At 41.1% G+C, this 25,831-nt stretch overlaps 1 protein-coding gene across 4 annotated transcripts in view; it reads left to right on the forward strand.

Annotated features, from left to right (window-relative positions):
* The first annotated feature begins 3,996 nt into the window (after positions 1 to 3,996).
* RIF1 (replication timing regulatory factor 1) overlaps positions 3,997 to 25,831 on the forward strand; it is a 37,752-nt gene continuing 15,917 nt past the window's right edge. For 3 of the 4 annotated variants that reach the window (XM_033164588.1, XM_033164604.1, XM_033164596.1), the window contains exons 1-24: positions 3,997 to 4,219; positions 7,492 to 7,570; positions 8,516 to 8,612; positions 9,872 to 10,002; positions 10,087 to 10,181; positions 10,803 to 10,992; positions 11,537 to 11,629; positions 11,723 to 11,861; positions 13,225 to 13,376; positions 14,269 to 14,386; positions 14,884 to 15,054; positions 15,354 to 15,464; positions 15,611 to 15,673; positions 16,111 to 16,211; positions 17,247 to 17,333; positions 18,985 to 19,058; positions 19,283 to 19,463; positions 20,122 to 20,229; positions 20,332 to 20,481; positions 20,590 to 20,689; positions 22,057 to 22,321; positions 23,370 to 23,412; positions 23,932 to 24,134; positions 25,014 to 25,113. In XM_033164588.1, the coding sequence (XP_033020479.1) occupies positions 4,095 to 4,219; positions 7,492 to 7,570; positions 8,516 to 8,612; positions 9,872 to 10,002; positions 10,087 to 10,181; positions 10,803 to 10,992; positions 11,537 to 11,629; positions 11,723 to 11,861; positions 13,225 to 13,376; positions 14,269 to 14,386; positions 14,884 to 15,054; positions 15,354 to 15,464; positions 15,611 to 15,673; positions 16,111 to 16,211; positions 17,247 to 17,333; positions 18,985 to 19,058; positions 19,283 to 19,463; positions 20,122 to 20,229; positions 20,332 to 20,481; positions 20,590 to 20,689; positions 22,057 to 22,321; positions 23,370 to 23,412; positions 23,932 to 24,134; positions 25,014 to 25,113 (2,976 nt within the window). In that variant the 5' untranslated portion in view covers positions 3,997 to 4,094. Of the gene's footprint in view, positions 4,220 to 7,491; positions 7,571 to 8,515; positions 8,613 to 9,871; positions 10,003 to 10,086; positions 10,182 to 10,802; positions 10,993 to 11,536; positions 11,630 to 11,722; positions 11,862 to 13,224; positions 13,377 to 14,268; positions 14,387 to 14,883; positions 15,055 to 15,353; positions 15,465 to 15,610; positions 15,674 to 16,110; positions 16,212 to 17,246; positions 17,334 to 18,984; positions 19,059 to 19,282; positions 19,464 to 20,121; positions 20,230 to 20,331; positions 20,482 to 20,589; positions 20,690 to 22,056; positions 22,322 to 23,369; positions 23,413 to 23,931; positions 24,135 to 25,013; positions 25,114 to 25,831 lie in introns of those variants that run through there. The other variant, XM_033164612.1, reaches the window with a different exon arrangement.

The raw sequence follows: 25,831 nt of genomic DNA on the forward strand, positions 1-25,831 counted from the left end.
AGCCAAGCAGCTCGCTACACCTCTGCATGTAAATCCATGCGCTGATGAGACATAGCAGTTGGATAGTGGCCTGTGCTTCACACGCAGAATGCCAGTCCTTGGCATCTGTCCGCAAAGGCCAAGGAAAGACCCGTCTGAAATCTTGGGCAACTGTCAGTATTGATGGTTCTGAGCTAGATGAGCCCATTGTCAGTCTAAGGTGGGACTGCCATATGTCTGGAATTTCCTGGACATGGCAGCCCATGTCGGAAGTGTCGATTTTGGCGAATTTCCTCAAAAATAGCTCAAAAACTTCATTTTCTTCCCCTTGCTATTTCCAAAAAAGCTCAACAACGTTTGTGTCCAGATTTTCACTTTTTAAAATATGGCAACTCAATATAAGGCAACTTCTTGTATTCCTGCCAAGAACTTAAAACTGCGAGAAGCAATCTCCTTCATCAGTGGTACAAAGGCTACTTAATGGGATGGGCAAAGTAGAAGTCCTAGAGTTGCACAATAATATATCAAAGAATAAACGCACATCTGTATCCCGGCAAGGGCAGGGAGAAGAGCAGCTGGGAAGGGGAGTTGCCGTAGAAAAGCAGATGGGGGGGGGGAGGCTAAACACTCTCTCGGTCCTACCCACATCATTTTTCCAGTCCAAATTGCCTCTTTTGCTGAGCTGGTTTTCATTAGAAACAACTGCCACTGGAGATTAAATACAAAGATATTCTCTTGTAGCCTGTGATTTGACCCTCTGCCATCCTGCTACCAGAATGGAATCTATAGATGGACGCTACTAAACTCTGCCATCTAGTGGTCTCAGTGAATCCCCTCTACTGTATTCCTAGTTCCTCTGGTGATTGATGTTGCGTAGAGGGGAACAGAACTGCAGCCCTACTCACAGATTTCAGTGCCTAGGATCACAAATAGGCACAGGTTATTTTGTATGCCTCTGCCAGCCTAGCAGTTACAGCTGCAACCTTGCAAACAATCTGGTATTAATAAGCGCTGGGCTTACTTATGTTCTAGCAGTTCAGAATCCCCACAGACACACAATTATGCAAAGGTCCCGAAGCTTTCAAAAATGTAATAGCTATCCAACTTTTCAGTGTATCATAGCTAATATTACCTGTGGTAGTAAAAACAAGAGAAAGCTTCCAAACATCTCAGCACTGCAACTGCATCAAAGAGCGATCACATGAACCTGAGGCTTGTCAACGAGCCTTTCTATAATGTGGCCATGGTTTAACTTTTATTTATTTAAAATGTTTCTTAACATTTTAAGATCATGTGGATGCAAGTACTTAATTAAGGCTTGTGGGGTAAGGTTTGCTTTTAAGCTTGCCTGGCCTCTGCAGCTGGCTGCCAAACTCAGGTGCTTAACTCAACTAGCTCCTCCCCTCTGTCTTGATGCTTTGTTACTGATACTCTAAAATACTGCCTCAAATTAATATCCAGGTTAGTTGACAGAAAGACTATCATGTTTCTCTTTGCTTCAAAAAAGGTGTGCATGCTTAGCCTAACAAACATTATACAGTCCAACCAAATGACACTGCTGCTATACAATGCCCAAGACTACAATTAGAGGTGATTCGAGGGCATGACAGATCCTTTGGCTCCTTTATGAGTACTAAAGATAATTAAAGGTCACTTGAGTTACCCTTGGGAGCGCAGAAGTCTGACCCACTTTAAGCTTGGATAAATCTAGAATTCAGTTTTAAACTGAACTTTAATTTTAGCTAAATCCATATTACATCTACACTTGAATTCTAAATCCAACTTTAATTTTTTTTATATAAAGAATTTATTGGTTTTTCCATAACACAAAACACTCCATCACCTTCACCCACATAAACCCCAACACTTACCCACCACTATAACTAAACAACTACAAACACACCAACGATTCTTCTTCTTGTTTTTTTAAAAAAAATTCTTGGTCGAATCTACATTATTGACTTCCCCTGTTTTCTCTCCTTCGGCTCCTATTCCAAATTTACTTTAATAACTTCATATCTCTAAAATTAAATTCACTTAACAATTCAAAACTAAACATTCTTCAAAAGATCTTATTTCTTAGTTTACAATAATATTCCACTCCTTATCTTGTATAAAATCAAATTATATTGTAACTTCATATAGTTAATAACAAAACATATTATTCTTTATATCTTAACATATTATTAACATATCTTAACAACTTATTCTTCATATCTTATCAAATTATTATTGGATCAAATCATAACAAACAACTTCTTTCCCTAAAACTGCTGCTAATAAAAAATAAAACAGAATATCCCTTATCTAGTTCAAAAGCTTAGAAAGAAATAACTTGCCACACCGGCTTCCAGATAACAATACAGTTCATCCTATCCCACTTCTAACCATTTTCCTTTTCCTTCTTACTTCGGAGCCACTTCTCAAATTGTCCTCTTTACTTGTACATCCACAGATCCAGACACAGTTCACAGGAATCCTTGCATAGAGCATCAGGGTACACAATTCTTCGCCTTCCAGCTTCTCCATTTCGACATTCCATTCTTCTTTTGTTGATAAACTTAATTCTTCTCGGAGATGCCAAGCCGTTTTGTTCTGTTCTTCCATAATCCCCTTCAGCTCTTTGCCAAGGTTCTCTTCCATTGCAGCAATGTCCTGAAAAGTCTCCTCTGTGGGAAATACCTTCTCTGCCATATCCCGGTTCAGCAACACCAATTTCTGGTTAGCCAGTTCAAGCCTCAAAAAAATAATCCTTTGTTCGTCAACTTTAAACCCTATACACACTTAACTGGGCATGTCCCATTGAACTTAATGGGGTTTACTTCTGAGTAAACATGCACATGCTGTGTACACACTATCAACTGAAAACATTGTTAAGTTTTTGTTTTTTATATTCGGATTGAAGCTGGTATGGGGAAAACCACAACAAAACATAGTATTTCACACAAAAAACATAGGATACAAGATAGTTGTAGATTATGGCTAAAGTCATATTGTGGGTAATGTTGTGTGTACACTGCTTCCCAAATCAGCGATGGAAGTGTATTGGCTGGAGAGTAAACAACAGTATGTATACAGCCTGAGTCAGACCATTGTGGTCTCCACAGGGCACCTAAGCTTAGAAGAACCAACTCTGTTATTCTTAAATGAAAAAATAATTTATTTCAATTTGGATACCCAAAATATTCAGAAGCAGCAGCACAAAAACATGAAGGGTGAGATACAAAACAGAGGCTGGTCCAGAGATTAATGCATTGTACTGTATACTTGTTGTTAATGGACAATCCTTTTAAAATGTTCATTACAGATACTGTAGTACCAAATAATATTGTGGGTGGGGAAGAGATTTTATCCTACCACATCCACTCACAGAAGTGGATGGGGAGACCGGTATAATGCAGCAGACCCGATTTATACGAGTCTTCTGTATTCTCATTTGTTTTGTTAATTTCTCCATTGGGGCAATACTGCACATTTGTCCATACCAATACCCCACCATACTGGTATCGTAAATCTTCCTTTTCTTTTGCAATGACAAGAGGGGCAACTCCCAACCCTCGCACCCCCCCCAAAAGTTCTTTCTGTAGAACCTTCCCCCCCCCCTTCTGCTCAAAAAATTGCAAGAAGTCCTATGGGGGGGCATTGGCAACCTTTGGGATATAATCAGACCCATTTCTTCCGAGTGAGAGAAGGCCCTGGCGTGGCCCTGCAAACGAAACCACCCGGTCCGTTTTTATACATCCCAGCACAGAGTATGAAAGGAGCTGGGAGAAAGTCTTCATATGCATTTCAGAGGGAAGGTGGTCGATGAATTCGGCGGTTCTACCTGGCGGCGGGCGCCCTGCTCGACTAGCTCGGCGCTCTGGCTTCCTCCGAGCCCCCCCCTCCTCCCCCGGTGATTGGGCGCCAGCTTCCGCTTCTTCCGCACAAACACACAATGACGCGGCTAGAGAAGTCCCGCGCTTCGCCATCTTAGCCCGCGAGAAAAGGAAAGAGAGAGAGCGCGAGAGTGAGCGCGCGCGCGGGGGGGAGGGAGAGAGAGAGAAGGCGAAGAGCGCGGGAAGCGCACTTTTCCCCTTTGAGGAGCTGGCGAGAAAGAGGCTGCCGGCGGCGCCATGAGCGGCGCTGACTCCACGACGGGGCCTTGCCCGAGCGGGAGCCTCCGTCCCCTGCTGGAGACCCTGGAAGACCCCGCAGCTGCGCCGGCGGCGCTCACGGACGCGCTACTGACCCTCACCAAGTGAGTGTCCGGCGGGGGCGGCGGATCCCTCTTGCGGCCTTGCGGGCAGGCGAGTCCCGCGAGGCGGGGGGGGAGAAGCCGGGCTGGTCTGTCAGGAGGGGAGTATTATCTCGCGGCCAGGCTTTAACCTTTAGCCCTGGTACCTGTTTTCAAAAAACCACCACCACCACCACGTACACACCTGAGGGATGAGGGAGGCTTATTGGGTAAAGAGCGGTTTTTTTAAAAAAAAAATAAATTGGTAGGGCTCCGATCCTCTTCGCTCAGGCGGGCATCTCTCGATTGGGGGGGGGGTGATGGGGGTAGGGTTTTTTGCCGCCTGTTTGCTTCCCTTTTCGTCAAACAGGACTTCTCAGGAGCTGCGAGGCCGTGAACGTTAAGTGCTTTGAAACCATTTCGGTCAGGCTTTTAACGACTTTCGAACGCACCTAAAGCGTTTCGAAAAGGGCGCGCCGGCGATTGCACGCTCCGTCAATCAACAAGCGAGGCTTTCCTCAGCTTGGCTGATGGGGAGCTGGGGGAGAGAGGGTTTCCCTGTTGGAAGTTTGCCTGCTGCGCTGTTACAAGGCAGAGGAGCCCCCTCCCGAAGTGGGCGTGTGGTGTGGGTTTCTGCCTCTCTGTTTGGAGTTGCTATTGGGGGGGGGGAGGGGGAAGTGCGTTTCCTTTTTCTCTGGAAGGAGTATGTGAGAGCTTCGTATAGTAGGCACCAGTGTGTGTCAATTGTCTAAGAATGAGATTATCTCTGCTTCTGTACTTAGCGTGGGGTGGTTTTTCCTTTTTAAAGTCTTTGTGCAGTCTTGATTCTACTCATGTTTACCTGAGGTATCTAGGAAGCTGCCTTACAATGAGTTCCTCTAGCTCAGAGTTGTCTACTTTGGCTGTCTTCAACTTTTCCTGACCTGAGACCCACTTATAACTCAAATTCAATCATTCATTCAGTCATTCATTGTTATTTGTTTTATTTGCAGGCCAAAGGGCAGTTTTGAACATCGGACAGAATAAACAACATATGTTTTGTAATGCATAGCAATATGTTTAGGGAAGTTTTTAATGTTTGATGTGTTGAGAGCTGCCCAGAGTGGCTGAGGAAACCCAGCCAGATGGGCGGGGTATAAATAATAAGAAGAATTGTTGTTGTTATTATCCACACAGTACACAAAAATTTAATACAGTTACATATCGGTAAATGCAATTCATGACAGTAAACAGTGCTGTAACACAAACTAATTTTATTTATTGAATTTGTCGCCCACCCTTTCCTACCCCAGGGTGACAGATACAGAATTTAAAAACAAAAGCAACTCAAAAATTCTAAAATGGTTAAAACATTTTAAATTACAGTTTAAAACATGCAAAGGCAGTTATAGATCAAAAGCAGTCTAAAAGCAATTAACTTTAAGGACATTCTTCCATCCAGCAATCACTGGGTTAACAGGAGCAGTATTCTTCAACCACCAAATGCCTGCAGTGTCAAATTAAATATTGTTACAAAAATTGGGTGCCTCCTCCTGTCTCTGCCAAGTGGTGGCAAGAGCCCATGGGGTTCCAGGCACCCATCCAGGGTCTGTGTTCCTTTGGAGAATTGAGACATGGTGGTGGAGACTGTCGTAACTTTAAAAAAATATGGTTTATTCACCTCTTTACCCCTTCAGTCTGCATGGAGGGAGTACAGATCTCACAGCACGGTCATTTCAAGAGTGGGTTGTACCCCACAGCAATGTAGCCCTGGAGTCCAAGGTATCTCTCCCACTCAGCTCTGCAGCCAGCCTGCCCCCCCCCAATGGATCCCAGCCCTTCTTCCTCCTCCTTCCTGGAACCCCTTGCTACCAGACTTCCTTTGCCTGTCACCTCAAACACGCAGTTACCCTGGCAACCTTCCAAACCCCAACTTCATGGGCAGCAGCACTTGCTCCTTGGCATTGTGTTAAAACACACCTGAATGCTCCATGCCAGCAAGCTGCTAAATCCTCAGCTTTTATAGAGGTTGACACACTTGCTGGTGATCAATTAAGCAAGGGCGTTTGATTACCATGCCTAATTAGCATCTTAATTCCTATGGAAGCAGTAAGGGTGTACTTAGTTTTTCACACATGATTTCTCCATCCTGGCTTTATTTCTGTTAAATGAATCATGACATGGTACACCATGTAATATGTCATGTGTTGTTGTTCATCTGAGGTTGTATTTACCCAATTTTAAGACCTAAGGAACAAATGATTGCTACTGTGTCCTGATATTCAAAGAGGGTGCACTTTCTTTTTCGCATGACTGTATTAATTTCTAGGGTTTAGCTCCCCCATCTGTAGCACCATCATCCTGGCAGTGATCTACACAGTCATACTTCAGGTTGTGCTTGTGTTGTAAGAATTTTAAGGTCTTATATATATAATAATTGTTCATAAGTGTACCAAGCAAACACGCACATGAATGTATAGGCCACATGCCTGAGGCAGACAGTCCTGACACCATTTTTGACTCCCAAACTGACAAAATGTTTCCCTGCAAGGAGGAAGGGGGTGAGGGAACTTTCCCATTGTCCTAGGAATTAAAAGTGATTACCATCTCATGTAAAACCACAGAGCCTAGGGCTTGCTATCAGAAGGTCGGCAGTTCGAATCCCTGCAATGGGGTGAGCCCCCGTTGCTTGGTCCCAACTCCTGCTCACCTAGCAGTTCGAAAGCACGTCAAAAGTGCAAGTAGATAAATAGGTACCGCTCCGGAGGGAAGGTAAACGGCGTTTCCGTGCACTGCTCTTGATTCGCCAGAAGCGGCTTTGTCATGCTGGCCACATGACCTGGAAGCTGTACGCCGGCTCCGTTGGCCAGTAACGCAAGATGAGCGCCGCAACCCCAGAGTCGGACGAGTGGACCTAATGGTCAGGGGTCCCTTTACCTTACCATCTCAAAGGAATGGCCAGGCTACCCAGGAAAGGCAATCAGATAAGACATTATCATATAAAATGGCAGGCAGGAGAAAAACAACGCTCTCAGATTTCTTCTGCAGACCGCCTTTTTCTGTGACGTAGCTATGATGTATTTGGCAGGTGGTCCTGGATTACACCCCTTCTGTGATGTTTGTATGATGATTCCGGGGGTGGTCTTGAACAGCAGCGTGGGCAATTTCAAATTTCTATATAAGGGGAGGCGCTCCTTTGTTCTAGGTCTTTCCCTTACTCTACTGTGTGTGTGTAATTTAAGTAATTGCCAAAATGTGCTTTTTTGTCTATGTTGGGCTGTGTAACAGAAAACCTGTTGTGTTTTTCTACATTTAAGTCGCCTGACTGGTGAAGAGGGAAAAGAATTTGCATCTGAAGTTGGGAAACTCTTCCCTCAGCTCTACAAGATATTTAAGGTGTGTATTTAAAATTGTATGGTTTTTAGTAAATCCTCTTTTTAATATGTATCCCATTCCATCTATAAAGGCTACTGAGCCCTTGCCTTTCCCATTCTGCTGTTAACATTCTCCCCCACACCCCAACCTGGTAGTTGCTAACTCCTCAGTGGTAATGACTACTTCTTTTCCTTACCATACTAGGTTTGTCATAGACATTTCCTTTTTTTACACTTTGTGTGCAATAAACTTGGTAGGACTAGCAGTTGACAGAAGTAGCATGTGGGCAGCCCTGGCAAAACCTCCAGAGCAGCAGCAGGTGGTGGTGAGGTTTGTCTGCTGACAGGCCTGCACAACCCTTGTCCATGGCTGAAGCTAAATGTCAAAGTTGAATTCAGCTGGTCTTGTTTTTCTTCTGTTTAAGCAAAACTAAGAGATCCATCATGGTAAACTGTTGGTGATTTTGTTCATAGGCCCTTGTCAGAAGTAGACCTCTATCACTTAGTGGGAGTTGCCTCAGCAGCTCACCAGCCATGTTAGAAATGGCTTCTGAAACTATATATCCATGAGTGTTTGAGAGAGAAGGAAAGAGGCAAGGAGTAGCTTTTTACGTGGCATTATGGAATGCTAAGATTTGGAGATCCTGTACGTTAAAATCAGCTTTGGGATCTGCTGTTCATATGGATCAAGTTAGGTTGGTGGCACAAGAGATAGGGCCCTTCATGGTAGAAGGGAAACTGTTGGAATCTAATGTAGCTGGACTCCGGTGGTCAGAAAGGAGAAGCAGTTAGCCAATAAACTAGCTTTTGTATCTGAGGTGTAGCATGTACTATATTTTTTTAAGGCAACCCAAAATAGTAGCTGTTTTGCTTTTTATTGATACAATTTTAAAATTCTGAATCATTGCAGTAATTTGTCAATATGTCTTGTTGACATGAGTTAAAACTTTATTCCTTCTTTTTGTAGACATATATTCCTACTGAAAACTCAGAATTGAGCAGTGCAGCCTTGCAAGCCTTAGGATTCTGTGTGTTTAACTCAAAGACTGCTGCTTTGCTATGTGGTAAACAATTTTTTATTCTGTTTCAAAAATTAATAACTAATCCAAATCTGCTCTTTACAGATGGACTGCCAGCAGTATCATACATATCAATAGAATAAAATATACTGTATGTGGTATTGTACTATTATTTAGCTCTTTAGCCTGGTGTTAGAATGTGATACTTCTGAATAGCTACAAGTTTCAGTGACTGTAACTCTGGCCCAGTTTTTTGCGACTTGAGTCTGGCAAGAAGACACAGCTTGCTTCTGGTTTCAGCATTCTTCAGTGCCCTGTTCTGGGTCTACAAATACAGCGGAACCTCTACTTACAACCATAATTCGTTCCAGAGGTCCGGTCATAACTAGAAACGTACATAAGTAGAGGCGCACTTTTCCATAGAAAGTAATGGAAAAGTGAATTGATCCGTTCTAGACGATGAAAAACACCCCCTAAAGCAGCAATTTAATACAGATTTTACTGTCTAACGAGACCATAGATCCATAAAATGAAGGCAATAATCAATGTACTGTACTATAAAATAAATAAGAGTATTGTAGATGGGGGGGGGAATAACATTTTTTTCCTTACGTCCACTGAGGGTGGGCAGGCTTACCTGGCTATAAGCTGGGGGTGGGGCAAGGGTCAGTAAAGAGCTGATTCACTTTGGCCAGGGTAACTTTTTTCTTGCCAGGCCAGGTTCTTCTCTGGACTTCCTTAGGCTAGTTCCTTGGTGTGGTTTGGGGCTGTGGTGCGCCCTGCTGTGCCTCTTGCAGGTGGCAGCTCTTCCACAGCTTCAGGGGTGGGATGGGGGCCCTCTCCCCGGCAGCAGAGGCCTCAGCGCTGCTCCGCAGCCGGCGGGGTGAGCTCTGGCAAACCAGAGGCCTCTCCCTGGAGGTGGAGGCCCCAGTGCTGCTCCGCAGCTGGCCAGTCGAGCTGTGGGCTGCTGGCAAGGCCTCTGTTCGTATCTAGAGGAAAGTTCATAAGTTGAAGCACCTACTGAAAGTCATAACTGGAATCATACGTAAGTAGAGCCATATGTAAGTCGAGGTTCCACTGTATTAGAATCTGTTACCCCTTTTATATCATTGTCATGTGCATCTGTCGTATTTCAGAACACAAAAGCAGCAATTCCTTAGAATGAGTGAGGACTGCATTAGTTCCTTCCCTACTGAGTTTGTGATACTAGGCATAAACAGATTCATGACCATTGTATCATTTTAAAGCTTCCCCCATGTTTTACCATACTGAAAAATGCTGTTTACCTTTTTCTTTTTCTACAGAATCAGAAATACAGGAGTTGTTGTCAATAGTGAACAGTGTTGCTATAAAGGCTGTAGACAAAAACACTCGCACTAGAGCACTTTGGGTGATCTCTAAGCAGTCCTTTCCTTCTGATACTGTTGGAAAGCTGGTGAGTGTTCTCTGTCCCATTTCCTACAAATAACATTTTGTTAAACTAACATGTTCAGTCACCCACATCTCATTTGTGTTTCAGGTACCCAGTATTATTGGTATGTTAGAAACAGTGCTGAATAAAGGAGACTTGCATTCCATGGTGGTTGAATATGAAGCATTAAATGTTATTATACGGTATGTATTGGGTGTTAAATTGTTGATCAAATGTGTTAGAAGTGAGGAAGAAAAAACAGTTCAGTAACATCAGTAACATCTTGATCTTGTTGCAGATAAAAAATCAGGGTACATGCTTAGAAAATGGCTTGTACTCTGGTGGTTATTTCTCAAGTCACCAGGGCTATTATATTAAGTCATTGTTATAGATGGTGAATGCCACTTGCTGTTGTTGTAAATATTGGTATTTCTCTATTGTATGGTTTTCTCTCTGCTGCATCTGCTTCCCAACTTTCTAGGAAACCCTAGAATTAGCTCAGTTGGTTAGAGTGTACCGCTGCTAATGCCAAGTTTGCAGGTTCAATCCCCATACAGGCCACCTGCATATTCCTGCATGTGAAATGAGGGTGCACCTTAGAATGCACCAATGACAGTGCACTACAAGGAAGATTTGTAGTGGTGGTCAAACTGTCTTTTCTTCCTGCTACTGATCTTCTCCTTGAGAATCCTTTTGAGACACTCCTGTTTTTCAGAACACAGTGTGATAGACACTGGTGAAGAAGACCAATCAATGTTAACTACACAATATTTCTGACAAACCTTGGTCATATCCTTAATACTGACAAATATATCTGAACTTAGGCTCATAGAACAGGCTCCATCCCACATGGAGGAACAGGCTGTAAAGTGGGCGAAGCTGATTATCCCTTTGGTTGTCCACTCTGCTCATAAAGTGCAGTTAAGAGGTGCTACTGCATTGGAGATGGGAGTGCCACTTTTACTTCAGAAGCAGCAGGAGGTGGCAGCAGTGACTGAAGAACTTATGACTACGGTAAAGAAGACAAACGTTATTTTTAAAAGGATGGGGTTGATGTTTTTTAAAGAATTCCACATATATGCTTAAGGGCCCTGTCCACTCTAATGATCACTTCATATGACTCGCTACTCCTAGTTTTGCATATATACTTGCAATTATATTTTATGATGTCATAATTGCATATGAAATATTACTATCTCCAGCAGGGCATGGAGGTGATAGCCCTCTCCCTCATCACTCCCACGCCCTCCAGCAAATATTCAGTGTCATTGCGCTTCTGAAAATTGGCTGTTTTGGTTAATAGCTGTCAGTAGACCTACCTTCCAGTTTATTTTCAATCCCTTTTCTATTAATCCCTGGCACATAACTTGCTCTTTTACCGCTGCTGCACACGCAGTTGACATTTTTATAGCCCCCCTCCAAATCTCTTCCATAGTTAGTCACTGCCACATCACGTGGGGTCGGTGGGTGGGTGAGGGGGGGAAGGTAGAGGGGGGAATCATACAAACTATTTTAGTATTGGGTTATTTTTTTATAAATGTTGTTTGTACTCTTGCAGAAAATAATCCCAGAACTCCAAAAACTATTTGCATCAAAAAATGAAACATATGTTTTGAAACTTTGGCCTCTGTTTGTTAAGCTGCTTGGCAAAGTAAGTTGGACATTGATTTTTATTGTTTCAGCTACTGTAGGCGCTGATGATATAGATACATTAACTGCATAAAACAATATTTTGCTCTTCCAGGCACTCCATCGTAGCGGAAGCTTTATCAATTCATTGCTGCAGTTAGAAGAACTAGGATTTCGTAGTGGTTCACCAGTGGTAAAGAAAATAGCTTTCATTGCATGGAAGAGTCTGATTGATAACTTTGCTCTAAATCCAGGTAGTCTATAATACTAAGGAATTTTGACTTACTTTATTAGCATGCTAAAGTAGAAAAAAAGAAAATAATTGTGCATCCTCATGCAATCTACTTCCTGTTTGGGAGCAAGTTCTGTTGATTGCAGTTGAATTAATTATAATTGGGTGCTTGAGATCTCTGTTTCAACTTAGAAGCAACTTGTGTGTGCAAGTGAAAACAGTGGGGGAGTTGTTAAATGCTACATTCGGGGCACCCATCATGTCAATAGTTAGTCTCTATGCATGTGAGAGTGCCTTCTGGCCCTTTTGAATATGCTGTACATATCTTGCTGCATCAATAACAAACACAGCCTGCAGTGTGCCACCAACAGGTAGACTTTTGCTTTTTTTGGTGAAAAGGGACCAAAGGTTACCTTCACATGCATAAATAAAAGCAGGAGTTAGAATCATGAAATTGTAGAGTTGGAAGGGACCATGAGGGTCATCTACTCCAACTCCCTGTAATGCAGGAATCTTTTACCCAAGGTGGGGCTCAAACCTAATACCCCAAGATTAAGAGTCTAATGCTCTACCAGCCCAGCTGAGTTAAGTTGCTACAAAAATACATGTGAAATTCTTAGGAATGTTTGGGATGGAAACAGTGGCCACATAGCCACTTCCTTAGGTACAAGAGCTGCCACAGCCCTTTTACAGGTGTTTCTGCATTATTTGAGCCTTGTGCCACACCCACACAAATGCTATCCGTATATTGGGGAAAGAACTGAAAGGGAGATTCCTGCTGTCTTTCCCATGAGCTGGAGCCCTGTGTTATAGAATTATATATATACAGTGGAACATCGTGTTACGTACAGTCCTCCTTACGAACGCTTCGAGTTACGAGCTCCGCTAACCTGAAAGTAGATGCCCTAGTTGCAAACTTTGCCCTGGGATGCGAGCGGAAGTTGCGTGCTGGCGGCACAGCAGCGGGAAGCACCATTAGCGAAAGCGTGCCTCATGTTAAGAATGGTTTTGGGTTACAAACAGACCTCTGGAACAAATGAAGTTCGTAACCGGAGGTACCACTGTATAGTTAAAAAGTGTGCTGGCAAATATATGCTCATGTGCATTTTTAATGAAGGGATCCAGAAATGAATATAAGTAAATATATTTTTTAAAAAGCCCATCAAATATTTCCAAGGATTTTGGATACTTTGGAAAAGGTGAGTAGGTTCAAACCTCCACAAATAAATAAACGTGTAATAATCAGGTTGTTGTGGTTTTGAAAAAAAGTTCACCTGAAGTTGGAAGCATATATTACTTGGCCACAATTCCTCTTTTGAGTCTGAAAACTGATTTTGACTTTAAATCACAAGTAACAAAACCAAGTTTCATTTTCTCCCCCCAAGACATCTTGTGCAGTGCAAAAAGGCTCAAATTGCTAATGCAGCCATTGAGCTCCATTCACGTGAGAACAGAAGCTCTGGCGCTGACAAAGCTAGAGGTCTGGTGGTATTTACTGATGAGGTTGGGACCTCATCTCCCAGCCCACTTTGAACAGGTAATCTCATCTTTTATATTAACACTAATATTAATAGAATAGAATAGAATAATAATTTATTGGCCAAGTACATTTTTCAATATACTCGGAATTTGCTTTGGCTACATTACAATGTAAAATACATTATACAAACAATAGTAATTTACAGAGCAAGAGCCGAGGCTGTTAACACTAGTTAAAGCAGGTTTCCCAAAAAGTTTTCTCTTATTTGACTTGTGCATTAACTTCATTGGGTGTAGTCTGATTAGGACTAGTATTGAATACCACCCTTACCTGCATAATGGAGAATTTATAGTTATGATATTTCGAGTAGTTGTTAGGAACAGATAAGACCTAAGAGACCAAAGTTCAACTCTCAATTCAGTCATGAAGTTCACAGGATGATCTTGGGCCAGTTACTGTGTCTCAGCCTAACTTTCCTCACAGGCTTGTTGTGAGGCTAAAACAGAAAGAAGTATGGCCATGTAAACCTTGAACTACTTGGAAAAAAGGCAGGATATAAATTAATAAATATGTGATTAAAGCTGATCTGTAGAAACAATTAACCCAGGGTACTTGGATTTATGCTGATTTTAGTTCAATTGAGCTGGCCGAACTAGTTTGTGGGTGGCATTTAATATTAGTGCCCAAATGCATCACTGTTGCCTCTTACTTTCAAAACTATGGAGCCTTAAGCACACTTACTATGATCATGGAACTGCAAGTATAGCTGAAGTCTATTAAAACCTTATTTTCATTCATGTACAGAGGCTGGCAATACTAGATTTTACCTAGTGCTAGATAAAGATTTCAGTAGATTCCTACATGGAAGTCTGTTGTTTGTTCAGGCATTTAAGCCCCAACCTGTTAAGTTACTTCTGTTTGTGCCTCATGCTTTTTTTTCCCCTTATAGGTTTGTGTGCCATTGATTCAGAGCACTTTAAGCTTAGATTCCATTCTACAACAAGGAAATTCATCACGGTTAGCTATTAACCAGAGTTTGCTAACACCGGGTTCTGCACACAAATCAGGTAGGAGGGAAATCTCTTTCTGACTATGATTCAGATGCAGCAAATCTGAAATCTAAAAATTCAAATACTGTGTTCTATATCATGGGGTTACATGTGCATGGAGTTATGCTCAGCACCACCTACCCTGTTGTAATGGATATATTTCAGTTTGTACAGCCTAATGTGGAAAGGTTCTTCAGTATCTGTATTTAAGAATCTGTCTTTTTTGCTCATGTACACTTGTTGCATCTGAATCATATCTCCAGTATATTAAACTATAAGATTCTGTGGCTACAGTCTTTAAGAGCTCTTGCAATTATTTCTCTAAAAGAAATGTTCAGACTACATGTAAAGCTTTGAGATTAGCAGCATAGTTTGAGTCTGTTTTTGAAATAGAAGCCATGGTTACGTCTTTTGATCTCTCCTCCCCCAAAAACCATTTGTTTATATATCATTTTTGTGTTTTTCGTGTATAAAAGTTTCTGTGGTTCAAGTAATGTATCATTGGTTTTATTTAGGTGCTTTCCCCATTGGAACCCCTGCAAATCAAAGGATGAGCCTGAGTTCTAGTACAGGAGTTACAGCCATTCCATCAATTCAACTTCTAGGAATCGAAATGCTACTTCACTTTTTTATGGGACCAGAAGTTTTGACGTTTTCCAAAGAAAACAACATTGCACTTAGTTTAGGTAATGCTATACATTTTTTCGAGATGGTTGGACAGTGTTCTCGAAGCTACCAACATGAGTCTGACCAAACTGCAGGAAGCAGTGGAAGACAGGAGTGCCTGGCGTGCTCTGGTCCATGGGGTCACGAAGAGTCGGACACAACTAAACGACTAAACAACAACAACAAATAATACACTTTTTGGAAAGCTCAAGCTGCTTATAAAACCACAACACAAGTTTATGCTGCCTATTTTTTATGCTGCTAGCTGCTCTGACAATTGATAATAATGATAGAACTTGTGCTTTCTCTTCCCACTTAGAACCTCTTCAGCACTCAGTAATCACCAGTCCTTGGTTCTTCTGTAAGCATGCCAGCACATTCATAAATGCAGTTCAGGATGGCTTCATTGCAGTTGGAAAAGATGCTTCTGGTAAGATTATTTCCCCCCACTAAAATAGTGCTTCTTGCTATGCAAGTTGGTAGAAAGGATTCTTCTAAATGTGCAGTAGTCAAACCTGATTATCTAGCTCTTCGTTGGGTTATTAATTTGCCCTTAATTCATTCTCTGTCTTGCAGATACTAGTCTAAGTGCTATATGGAAGGAAATGATTCGTTTTGTGAAAGGGGCAATTGAATCAGGTAAGTGGATATATTAATGTTCTGGTGTAGGCTATAATAAAAACTTACGAGGAATTATTGGAAAGTAAGAGTGTGGACAAGTAAGTGCACCATCCAGGTAAAAGTATTTTGGCATGAAGAACCTGGCTCTAACACTCAGAGTCTCCAGGAACTGGTACTAACGTAAACTGAGTAACAAATGATAGAGTTGAAAAACAAATACGTTTTTCAGTTCTGCTTACAGCTGTGTCTAAACAAATTGGTAGAACATTTAACATGAACAAAGTGAATTCCAGGCCACTCTTTCTAAACAGCCATAAATTTACCTGAAAGCAGAACTCTGTTTAAAATTTGCAGCAAGGGCATTAATGCAGTTCTCTCCTTAAAGGTGGGCAATGCTGCAGGTTTTGCAAGACCAAATTGTATTCAAGGCCTAATTTTGCATCGCTTGTTTTTAGGGAGCAAGAGAGAACGGCAAAGCTCAGATGTACTCACTATGTTACTTCAGGCCTTAAAAAACATTGTCGTGTCAAATGAACTATCTGTGTTAAAGTCAATGGTAAGTTGTTTATTATAGTCTATAAGTGTATATATAGCTATTAAATTATGGTAAGAGGTGGCATATCTACAGATTATGATCTCTGAACTGGACCCATTGGACATTGTTTGGGTCAGCGTTTGCTCTGATGAGTAGCACTTGCTCCCAGTGCTGACACTCATAAAACAAAATAAAATAAAAAATTCCTTCCAGTAGCACCTTAGAGACCAACTAAGTTTGTTCTAGGTATGAGCTTTCGTGTGCATGCACACTTCTTCAGATACCTTTAATGGTGTTGTCTGGGTTTATGTGGCAGCAAAGTTGGCATCTGGGTTTATTGCAGGCTCTGGTACCAATGTCCATGTTGAGTCCTGTTGTATTATTGTGGGTGAGGAGTTGTTTTAGATTGGGTGACTGTCTGTAGGCAATGAAGGGTCTTCCTCCCAGAGCTTGAGAAAGAGAACTGTCATTGTCTAGGAGAGGTTGTAGATCTCTGATGATGCATTGTACTGTTTTAACTTGGGAGTTGTATGTGATTACTAGTGGTGTTCTGTTATTTTCTTTTTTGGGTTTGTCTTGCAGCAAGTTCTCTCTGGGTATCAGTCTGGCTCTGTTGATCTGTTGTTTAACTTCATCAGGTGGATATTTTAGTTCTAAAAAGGTTTGCTGTAGATCTCTTAGGTGAGAGTGTCTGTAAGCTCATACCTAGAACAAACTTATTGGTCTCTAAGGTGCTACTGGAAGGATTTTTTAAATTTATTTTGTTTTGACTATGGCAGACCAACACGGCTACCTACCTGTAACTCATTAAGCTATGTGCTATACAGCACTTGCTGCTTAGTTGGCACAGGATTTTCAAGCTAAGTATTGTTGGAATTGGTCTTTCCAGTCTTGTTGTAGATCACTGCTTCTGTTAAGCCTTGATTTCCTCTTTGTACCCCATAACCTCATGAAACAAGATGAATCCCCCCCTCATATTTACAGATAAGGTTTAGTATTCATGCTATGTAACTATTCCAATTTAGATGAATAACTATGTTTTGTTTCCTCCTTTAGTCCCTGATAGAAATCACAATCAAAGAACTGCCTCCAAAAGTACTAGGATCCCCAGCCTATCAGGTTGCTGACATGGATCTTCTGAATGTAAGTGGGATTTGTGTGTGTGTAAAGCTTATCCTATCCATCATGTCACTTGTACAATATATAATAGGCAGATGACCCTTGTTCTCTTGACAAAGAATAACTGGTAATACTTATGTATGCTTTAGCTAGAAATGTTTCTGAGTATTTATGTATACTACAGCATAGTATATAAGGAGCCTGACTCCTTTTCTTTGAGTAGTGACCATACTGGAAAATATTGGCAGGAGTCAGATGGAGGGCTCCCTGTTTAAAACATTAACTATTTTAGCCTAAGATTGCCAAGGTTCTGTTAGTAAGAAAAGCTGGAAAGAGAGATATTGACATTTCTAGGGCACAACAAAATACAATATGCCTTGAGTATACCAGCTTCTTAATCATAAGTTGAATGTGTATCTGAATGGTAGCATCAAGTGTAGCATTTCTGAGATCAGCTATCATAAACAGATTGATGTAGCTGATTAATAGCCATTTAAGGGCTTCAGGTTTTTCCCACTACAGTGGTACCTCACTAGACAAAATGCCTCGCTAGACGAAAAACTCGCTAGACGAAAGGCTGACTCGCAAGACGAATTTTCCTATGGGCTTGCCTTGGAAGACGAAAAATTTTCGCGATCCCCCCCCCCGTCAAACCGCTCTTCCCCCGTTGGTGCTTTGCAAGATGAAATTTTCGCTATACGACAGCACTCTCAGAACGAATTAATTTCGTCTTGCGAGGCACCACTGTAGCTCTCTTTTTTTGAAAAAAAAAGAAGTTATTTCCAAAAGTCTTATACAAGGTGTGACCGGAAAGTTCAGTGAATGGTCACAGAAATTGGACAGCAATAAATATTCAAACATACATGCCTTACAGGCCTTCAAAGTAGGCCCCCTCTGATACAATGCACCGTTGACAACGTTCGTAGACCTGCTGAAAACTTCTGGAGAAGTCCTCTTTTCGTACTGCTTTCAGTTCCCTCTTCACAGTAGCTTGAATGTGTGAAATGTTGGAAAAACTGCCCTTTCAGTGCAGATTTCAGTTTTGGAAAAAGAAAGAAATCCGGTGGGGCCAGATCGGGAGAATATGGAGGGTGTGACAACTTAGTAACCCCAGTAATGATTTTCACTCAGAATATGCAATTCTTCTGCCATCATTTGGATGGACAAGCGTTGATCCTGCATCAATAACTTGCAAACTCTCTCGACATTTGCTGCCGTTCTGCTCGTTGATGGTCTTCCAGACCGAGAGTCATCTTCAGTGGTTTGCTGCCCTTCACAGAAATGCTTAAACTACTCATACACTGTCTTTCGAGTTACAGCTTCATCTCCGTACACAATTGTGAGCATTTTGTGGGTTTCCAATGCTGATTGTATGTTCACATATTTCTTGCTGTCTGATTTCTGTGACCGTTCACCGAACTTTCCAGTCACACCTTTTACTTGGATATGAGCACAGTGAACACAAATCACATCTTGGGATTGAATCATTTAGCAATGTTCTGTTCCTTGAAAGTGAAATAATTGTTGACCCCTATAGCTTAATCCAGCAAACAGGTGTTGTTGATGCTTATACAGGATAGAATACGTAAGACAGAATAGAGCCATATGTTTGTGAAATATTGCCAAACATAGCGGACTTGTTGACTAAAGTACTGTGGCTTTTTTTCCTTGCCAGGGGACACCAGCATTGTTTTTAATTCAGCTTTCTTTCCATGAAAATCTGTTGAAATGCTATGTTCAAGATGAAAGGTAGGTACTACAGAGCAAAGCTTTTCTATACTCCGGTAATTATATATCCTAATATCTAAATTCATTTGGGCTGATCTGATTACAGTAATTTTCTGCTTTAAAATGTAACTAATATTATTCTTTTCCTCCTCAGTCTAAAGTCAGTTATTACAACTTTGTTGAATGATGTAGTTGTTAAAAAATTTGAAGTTGCTGAGTGTTTCTTCTGTTTTCTTTTAAATCAGGTTTTTCTTGAACTATGAATCACTTGTAGGATGTGTTTTGTCTGGCCCTACATCTCGTCTGACTTTTAGTGAGTCTGTATTCACAATTGTCAACCAAAGCGCAAAGTATCTGGAAAATAAGGAACACCTCTGGAGAATGTGGAGTATTATAGTTAACCCCTTAACGGAATGGATTAACCAGGTACAGTGTGTTGGTTCTACCTAAATGACTATACATGGAAATTCCAAAGTATGTACTTTGCTGGAATTGCATTTTAAAAGCATAGTGTCTGTAAAATGATCTTGGATCCAGTCAGGCACAAAAGCCAGCATTCCCGTGTGTCTTAATGATGGTGCATATCTAGAGTAAAAGTGAAAAATATTTTAGAAAAACAAAACTAAGGATACCAGGTTTCTGTTAGGATATTGGTACAGACCGAGCTGCAAAAGCAGCAGCGAGGCTGGTATGACTTGTGTTTTTCCCATGAGAAGGACAGTTGTTTTGTCTTTCTCTCAACCATGTGATGTTACTGTATATCTTTACTTTCACTTTCAGTTCTGGCTCAAGAGATGCTAGATGCATTATGCACAGCTCTGACTTACTGAGCTGGCAAGCAGAGACACACTGCATCTTATCTACAATAAAATAGTTTAGCCTTAATGGCTTGTGTGTGTTGTTCTTCACGCTGGGGAACAATCGCATATCAGTGTGCCACTGACCTCAAGTAGCCAGGAATGCACTCAGGCTTCGTCCCTGCTTGGGGGGGGGGGGGTCAGTCTCACAACTTGCCCCGGGTGGGACGTTTGCTAACAGTTTCTTTGGATGTATTAAGTTCAGTTGTTGTTTTCCCCCCCTTTAGACAAATGAAGTAAATCAAGGTGATGCTTTGGAACATAATTTCAGTGCAATTTACAGTGCATTGTTGCTCCCTGTGAATACCATATTCCCATGTTCTGAATTTCCACAGGTAAGAAACTAATTGGATTTTTTAAAAAAGAAAAAAAGTGTGTGTAGCAGTAATCTTATACCAGAAAGAACTGTGATCTCTGCTTCTTTTCTTTCATTGCAGCCTACAATGAAAACATTGCTCCGTTCCTGGTCAGAGCTCTATAGAGCATTTGCCCGTTGTGCTTTGCTAGTGGCAACAGCAGAAGATAATCTATGCTGTGAAGAACTCTGTGCTAAAATAATATCTGGATTAGAAGATGAAGCAGATATTGTAAGTGTAGGCTTCTCTTGATACAAAATGTGGTTGGTGTTTATGTAAAATCCTATCCCTTGTCTTTCATTCTATACTGATGTGGTAAATATATTTCTTTTCTTTCAGAATCAGTCCATATTGGATGGCCTCGCTCACATCACATCAGTTATGGTTGACTGCATCAATTTTGCACCTTATGGCACTAAATACCAACCATCAAATAGATGTAAGGATAATAAGTGGAATCTGCAACTAAACATTGCATTGGGGAGTGGTTCATTCCATTCCTTCTCCTGGTTTTCTGATACTTCCTCTCTCTTCCCTCACCTCCACACCAGTCAGCTTTTCTTGCCCAGTGAGCCTGCTCAGTCCTCATTTGACTGTTTCAGGATTTTGCTCCCTCAGTGTTTTTTTCTAAGGGTTTTTTTGTGCTTCTGCATCATTGGGGTTTCCTTATTCCTGCTACCTTCTTGTGCTTGAGTGTTGCTTTCTTAGGCTGTGTAAGAATCGGCATTCATAATATTGATTTCAAATGTATCTAAGCTTCCTGTATTATGAAACGGAGAGCTGCTGGGTTGCTGTACATGTTTGGTCTGTTTACTGTCTTGGCAGTTGAATTGATTGTGTTGATTAAGAGCTGTGCTCAGACTTCTAGTTGTATAGACACACATTGTCTATAAAGTTGTATAGACACACATTGTTTGGTAGTTTGACATAAATTCTGGAGCCTCTACTGAAGTCAGCAGAGCAGTGAACTACTTTTAAAGTTAGTCTGGATTAAGTTCTTCAGATGTGCTATTAAATACTTTAAGTAAAGTGCCTGTCATGATGGGAGGCAGGGTATGTGTGGAGTGGGAGGTTTTGAAACTTGCAAGGAGTATATGTGTGTGCACCATTCCCTTACATGGGAGAATAGGCCAGTGTGGTGTAGTGGTTAAGAGCGGTAGTCCCGTAATCTGGGGAACCGGGTTCGCGTCTCCGCTCCTCCACATGCAGCTGCTGGGTGACCTTGGGCTAGTCACACTTCTTTGAAGTCTCTCAGCCCCACTCACCTCACAGAGTGTTTGTTGTGGGGGAGGAAGGGAAAGGAGAATGTTAACCGCTTTGAGACTCCTTCGGGTAGTGATAAAGCGGGATATCAAATCCAAAACTCTTCTTCTTCTTCTTCTTGCTGTATTGCCCTCTTCCTTTGGAAGAGCTGTTGCACATGGTTAAGAGGCGAGCAGGTCATTAGGATCACGTATACCTTTCCCTCCTGTGAATATTCCTTCACCCTATCCCATTACCCTTAATCATCTGCTGTGATGTTAATTACAGCTACTTCATGTTCTAGAATTTAAAACATGGGAACAGAAAAGGGAGTACACAATCTCCATATGAACTCTTAACCCTGTACAAGGAATATAGCTGTAGTATTGAATAACACTCTCATATTCGGCATAGTAGTATCGAATAACACTCATGTTCAGGAAAGGTGCAAGGAGGAATGGTATTTATAAATAAATGCAGGTGTGATGGTCCTTGCTATATAAACTTTAACTTTAATATAAACTACCTTATTTGCTAAAATGTTGTTAACATACTGATCCTTAGCCCCACAGATGCCTGCAGACTGGTCCAAAAAGAAAAAAGATCCTCTTGGCAAGCTGTCATCCTTAATTAAACTTTTGGTGATACTACTAAACTCACTTCAGATGATTGCGTCCCAGGAATCCAGCCCTGAAAGAAAGACCTCTATTAGCACTTCCATTATTGGTGCTTTTCAAAACATCATTGGCCACATCTCCCTACCTTCAGTCATCAGACCTCTGTTCAGAACTATTGTGAAACCGTTATCAGCATTTTATGAAAAAATAAAGTGAGTGCTGTGATATATAGCTATGCAATACTGACTTTGCAGTTGTATACTACTTTTGTTACTATGGCTAACGTGTTTCATCCATGTGATTGAAATAGCTTAGGAAACTACGTGGCTATACCACTAGTCCAATGATGTTCCAGAGGTACTTTATTGATGCTACATTGAGAGTTGGATAGCAGCTTACATAGCACCTTGATGCAAAATTTCCATTTGCAATCTGTAATCATATTTATTAATTTTAAAATTTACTTTTACAGCTGTTTTTTTTAAATATATTTAACACCAGTATTAACTGCAGAGAGCACACAGTTTTAAGAGATGTCATTTCCTATGCCACAGAAGGGGAAAGGATACGTTTTTTTTAAAAAACGACGCCTCTTTAAGATATGTGTGCTTCATCCAAAAATAGGAAAGTACACCACTTGCTTCAGAGTTACCTTTCTATCAATATACAAGTTTGGTCAGTCAGCCGAAGCTCATCATTAATCAAACTGAGAGTTGCTTAATTGTGTGATAGCCCTAAAAGCTACAGGAGGCTAGAATCAACTGCTTACTGAAAATTCACTCTTAGCAGCCTTGAGTTGGTTGGCTATTTGATGTGTCCAAAAAATGGTGTGTTTCTTTAAATGTGTATAAATGTTATGGTTATGATAAAATTACAATACTATCCAGTTTTTTATTATTATTATTTTATTTTTTGCTATATTGAGCTTCCTCCTGCTATTAATTGATTGATTGAATGATTGATTGCCCTTCATCTTAGCATAAAGGGCAGGTTACAACTTAAAAAACATTATTGAAAACACTTTGCACAATTTTAAACTATAAAAATAAGGTAGGTCCTATGTTGCACCTTGTCTGACAGAATCTATTTTTAAGACTAATTGTAAGCCTGAGGGCATGCATAGTCTTAAAACTTTTTTTTTTGTAAGTTACTCCCAGAGCTTTTTTTGGCTAAGGGTATATGAATACTGGAACCAAGAAATAAAGAAGCATAGGTTATTCCTTATATGAATACTCATCAATTATCTCCTTTCCCCATCAGGTCCACTAATGCATCTAAAGTGACCAATGGACTCAACAACAAGGTAATTTGGACTGGGGGTGGGAAGCTTTTCTGTCCCTTGAATACAACGTTTTTTTAATACCATGCAGCCTAGTAGCATAATTCCATAAAAGGAGCTGCCCTTGCACATAGTGCATAATGGATGTGTGTGTGTGTGTGTTGTACCAGCATCTCTGCTGTGCTACCACAGACTTCCCTAGTTCCTCATAATTATGTGGGTGTTGCATGATTAAACTCAGACAAGGAATTGCCTATTCAGTGCACGGAGTTTGGGGAGGGGGAAAAACTTGTAGTAAATGATTGCTTCATTGTGTATTTTTTGGGTCTAGTGTAGGATTTTGCCATGATCTCCTATGCCATCTAGCCTGGAGGATAGGGCTCTGGGTCTGTAAACAGCGTTCCAAGAACTTCCTTATATTATTGGCCTTCTTGCTTTAAGTTGTACATTGTAACTAAGTAGACAATGCTTAGCCCATTATGTGCTGTTAACACTTTTTGTAGCTATAACCTTTTTGATACATTTTTTAATTCTATTTTCCAGTTTGAAAAGTTATTGGCAGAAAGTATTGGTTGTTTTCAGTCCTCCTATGCTGGATCCTTTGACAGTGAGCTGCTGGAAGAGCTTTCTCCATTGCTGTGCATAATGCTTTTGCACAAGAATAAACAGCTACGTAGTCAAGCGGCTCAGTTCTGGAACGCAACATTTGGTAAAGCTGTAGTGCTGACGTACCCAGAAGAATTAAAGTAAGAATTTTGTAGCTTGTGATATACCTATAGACTTGTGGACAAACTCATTTACTTGTGTAGAGCCCCCATCCCAGCTCCCGGCAATCATAAAGGCATTCTTATCCATTTTCCAGTCTGCTAAACATGAAGCACTTCTATTGGAAGCATTTTGTTGGGGGAATTTGAAAAATGGTAGATGCATATGAAAGCAACTATATCATAGCTGTCCTGATGTGGAGCTGTGTCACTTTGCCAGTTCCTTTAATTAAAAACCAGAAGAACTCTAGACGCTGCAAATCTGAGCAGAAGAATGGGTAGAGGAAAGGATGGCTTAACCCTGCCTCTTGTGTAGGCCTTCCTGTACAAAATTTCATGTAAGGACAATAGCAGCTTCAAATGGAACTTTTTGACTAGAACTGCTTTCTCCTTTTTTCTATCACTCCTCTGGTCAAGCTTACAAATACCAGGTACCTTCTAGTGGTTCTTTTTGGTTGGGGAAAGGCTGGTGTTGACTGACTGCTAATTACTTCCGATTTGGGATTCAATGCACTCTTTAATGAAGTAACTTGTACAATGGAAGCAAAGTATTTTGGTATGAGTGATAGTATTGTTTGTCCTCCAGAACTTCATATTTCGCTTGGCGTTTCACACATTAAACTAGTATAGACTTCATATACAGACAATCAAAACAGGTGAAAGTTTTGCATAATGTTTGGGTTTGGATATAGAATACAAAGCTGCATCATCTTGAAAATGCATTGTAGATAGCAACTCAAAGCTGCATTCTTGTGCTTATACGTTTTCAAGTGTAAACATGGTGCCAAAAACTAATAGTTTGAAGTCTGAATATCAGATTCAAAGATTTTAAATGCAATTTCCATGATTGCTTCTCTGCAGATGTGTTTTGTGCCAAGCCAAGCAAAAAAATTTACTCTCATTGCCTGGCTTTGAAAACACGGACATAGTGGGAGAATGTAACGGGACATACTCTGATTCTGTAAGTATTAGGATTTGGCATTGGTTGTAGTAAACCTTTTTATTTTTCTGAGTAAATAGGTCAGAATGCAGACCTTCATTCAATTTACAGTTGCTAAAGTAGTAGGAGTGTGGTGGGGTTTTATTTTGTTTGGTAAAGGTAAAGGGAACCCTGACCATTTCTGTCCGACTCTGGGGTTGCAGTGCTCATCTCATGTTTCCTGTTGTTATTCTGTCTCTCAAGCTACAATAAACCTACCATTAAAATTATGGATTGGTCATTTCTTCATCAGAGGGCAGGGCAAACAGGCAAATTTAGCAGGGGATAAAATACTTCCCCCCTCACTTTATGTGCTATTTTTGTAAGTCACTTTGAGTTAAAGGTAAAGGGACCCCTGACCATTAGGTCCAGTCGTGTCCGACTCTGGGGTTATGGCACTCATCTTGCTTTATTGGCCAAGGGAGCAGGTGTACAGCTTCTGGGTCATGTGGCCAGCATGACTAAGCCACTTCTGGTGAACCAGACCAGCGCACGGAAACACCGTTTACCTTCCTGCTGGAGCAGAACCTATTTATCTACTTGCACTTTGGCATGATTTTGAACTGCTAGGTTGGCAGGAGCAGGGACCAAGCAACAGGAGCTCACCCCGTTGCGGGGATCAAACTGCCTACCTTCTGATCGGCAAGCCCTAGGTTCTGTAGTTTAACCCACAGCACTACCCGCATCCCTTTGAGTTAGG

This window comes from Lacerta agilis, chromosome 1, assembly GCF_009819535.1.
Source record: "Lacerta agilis isolate rLacAgi1 chromosome 1, rLacAgi1.pri, whole genome shotgun sequence".
Classification (NCBI taxonomy): Eukaryota; Metazoa; Chordata; class Lepidosauria; order Squamata; family Lacertidae; genus Lacerta; species Lacerta agilis.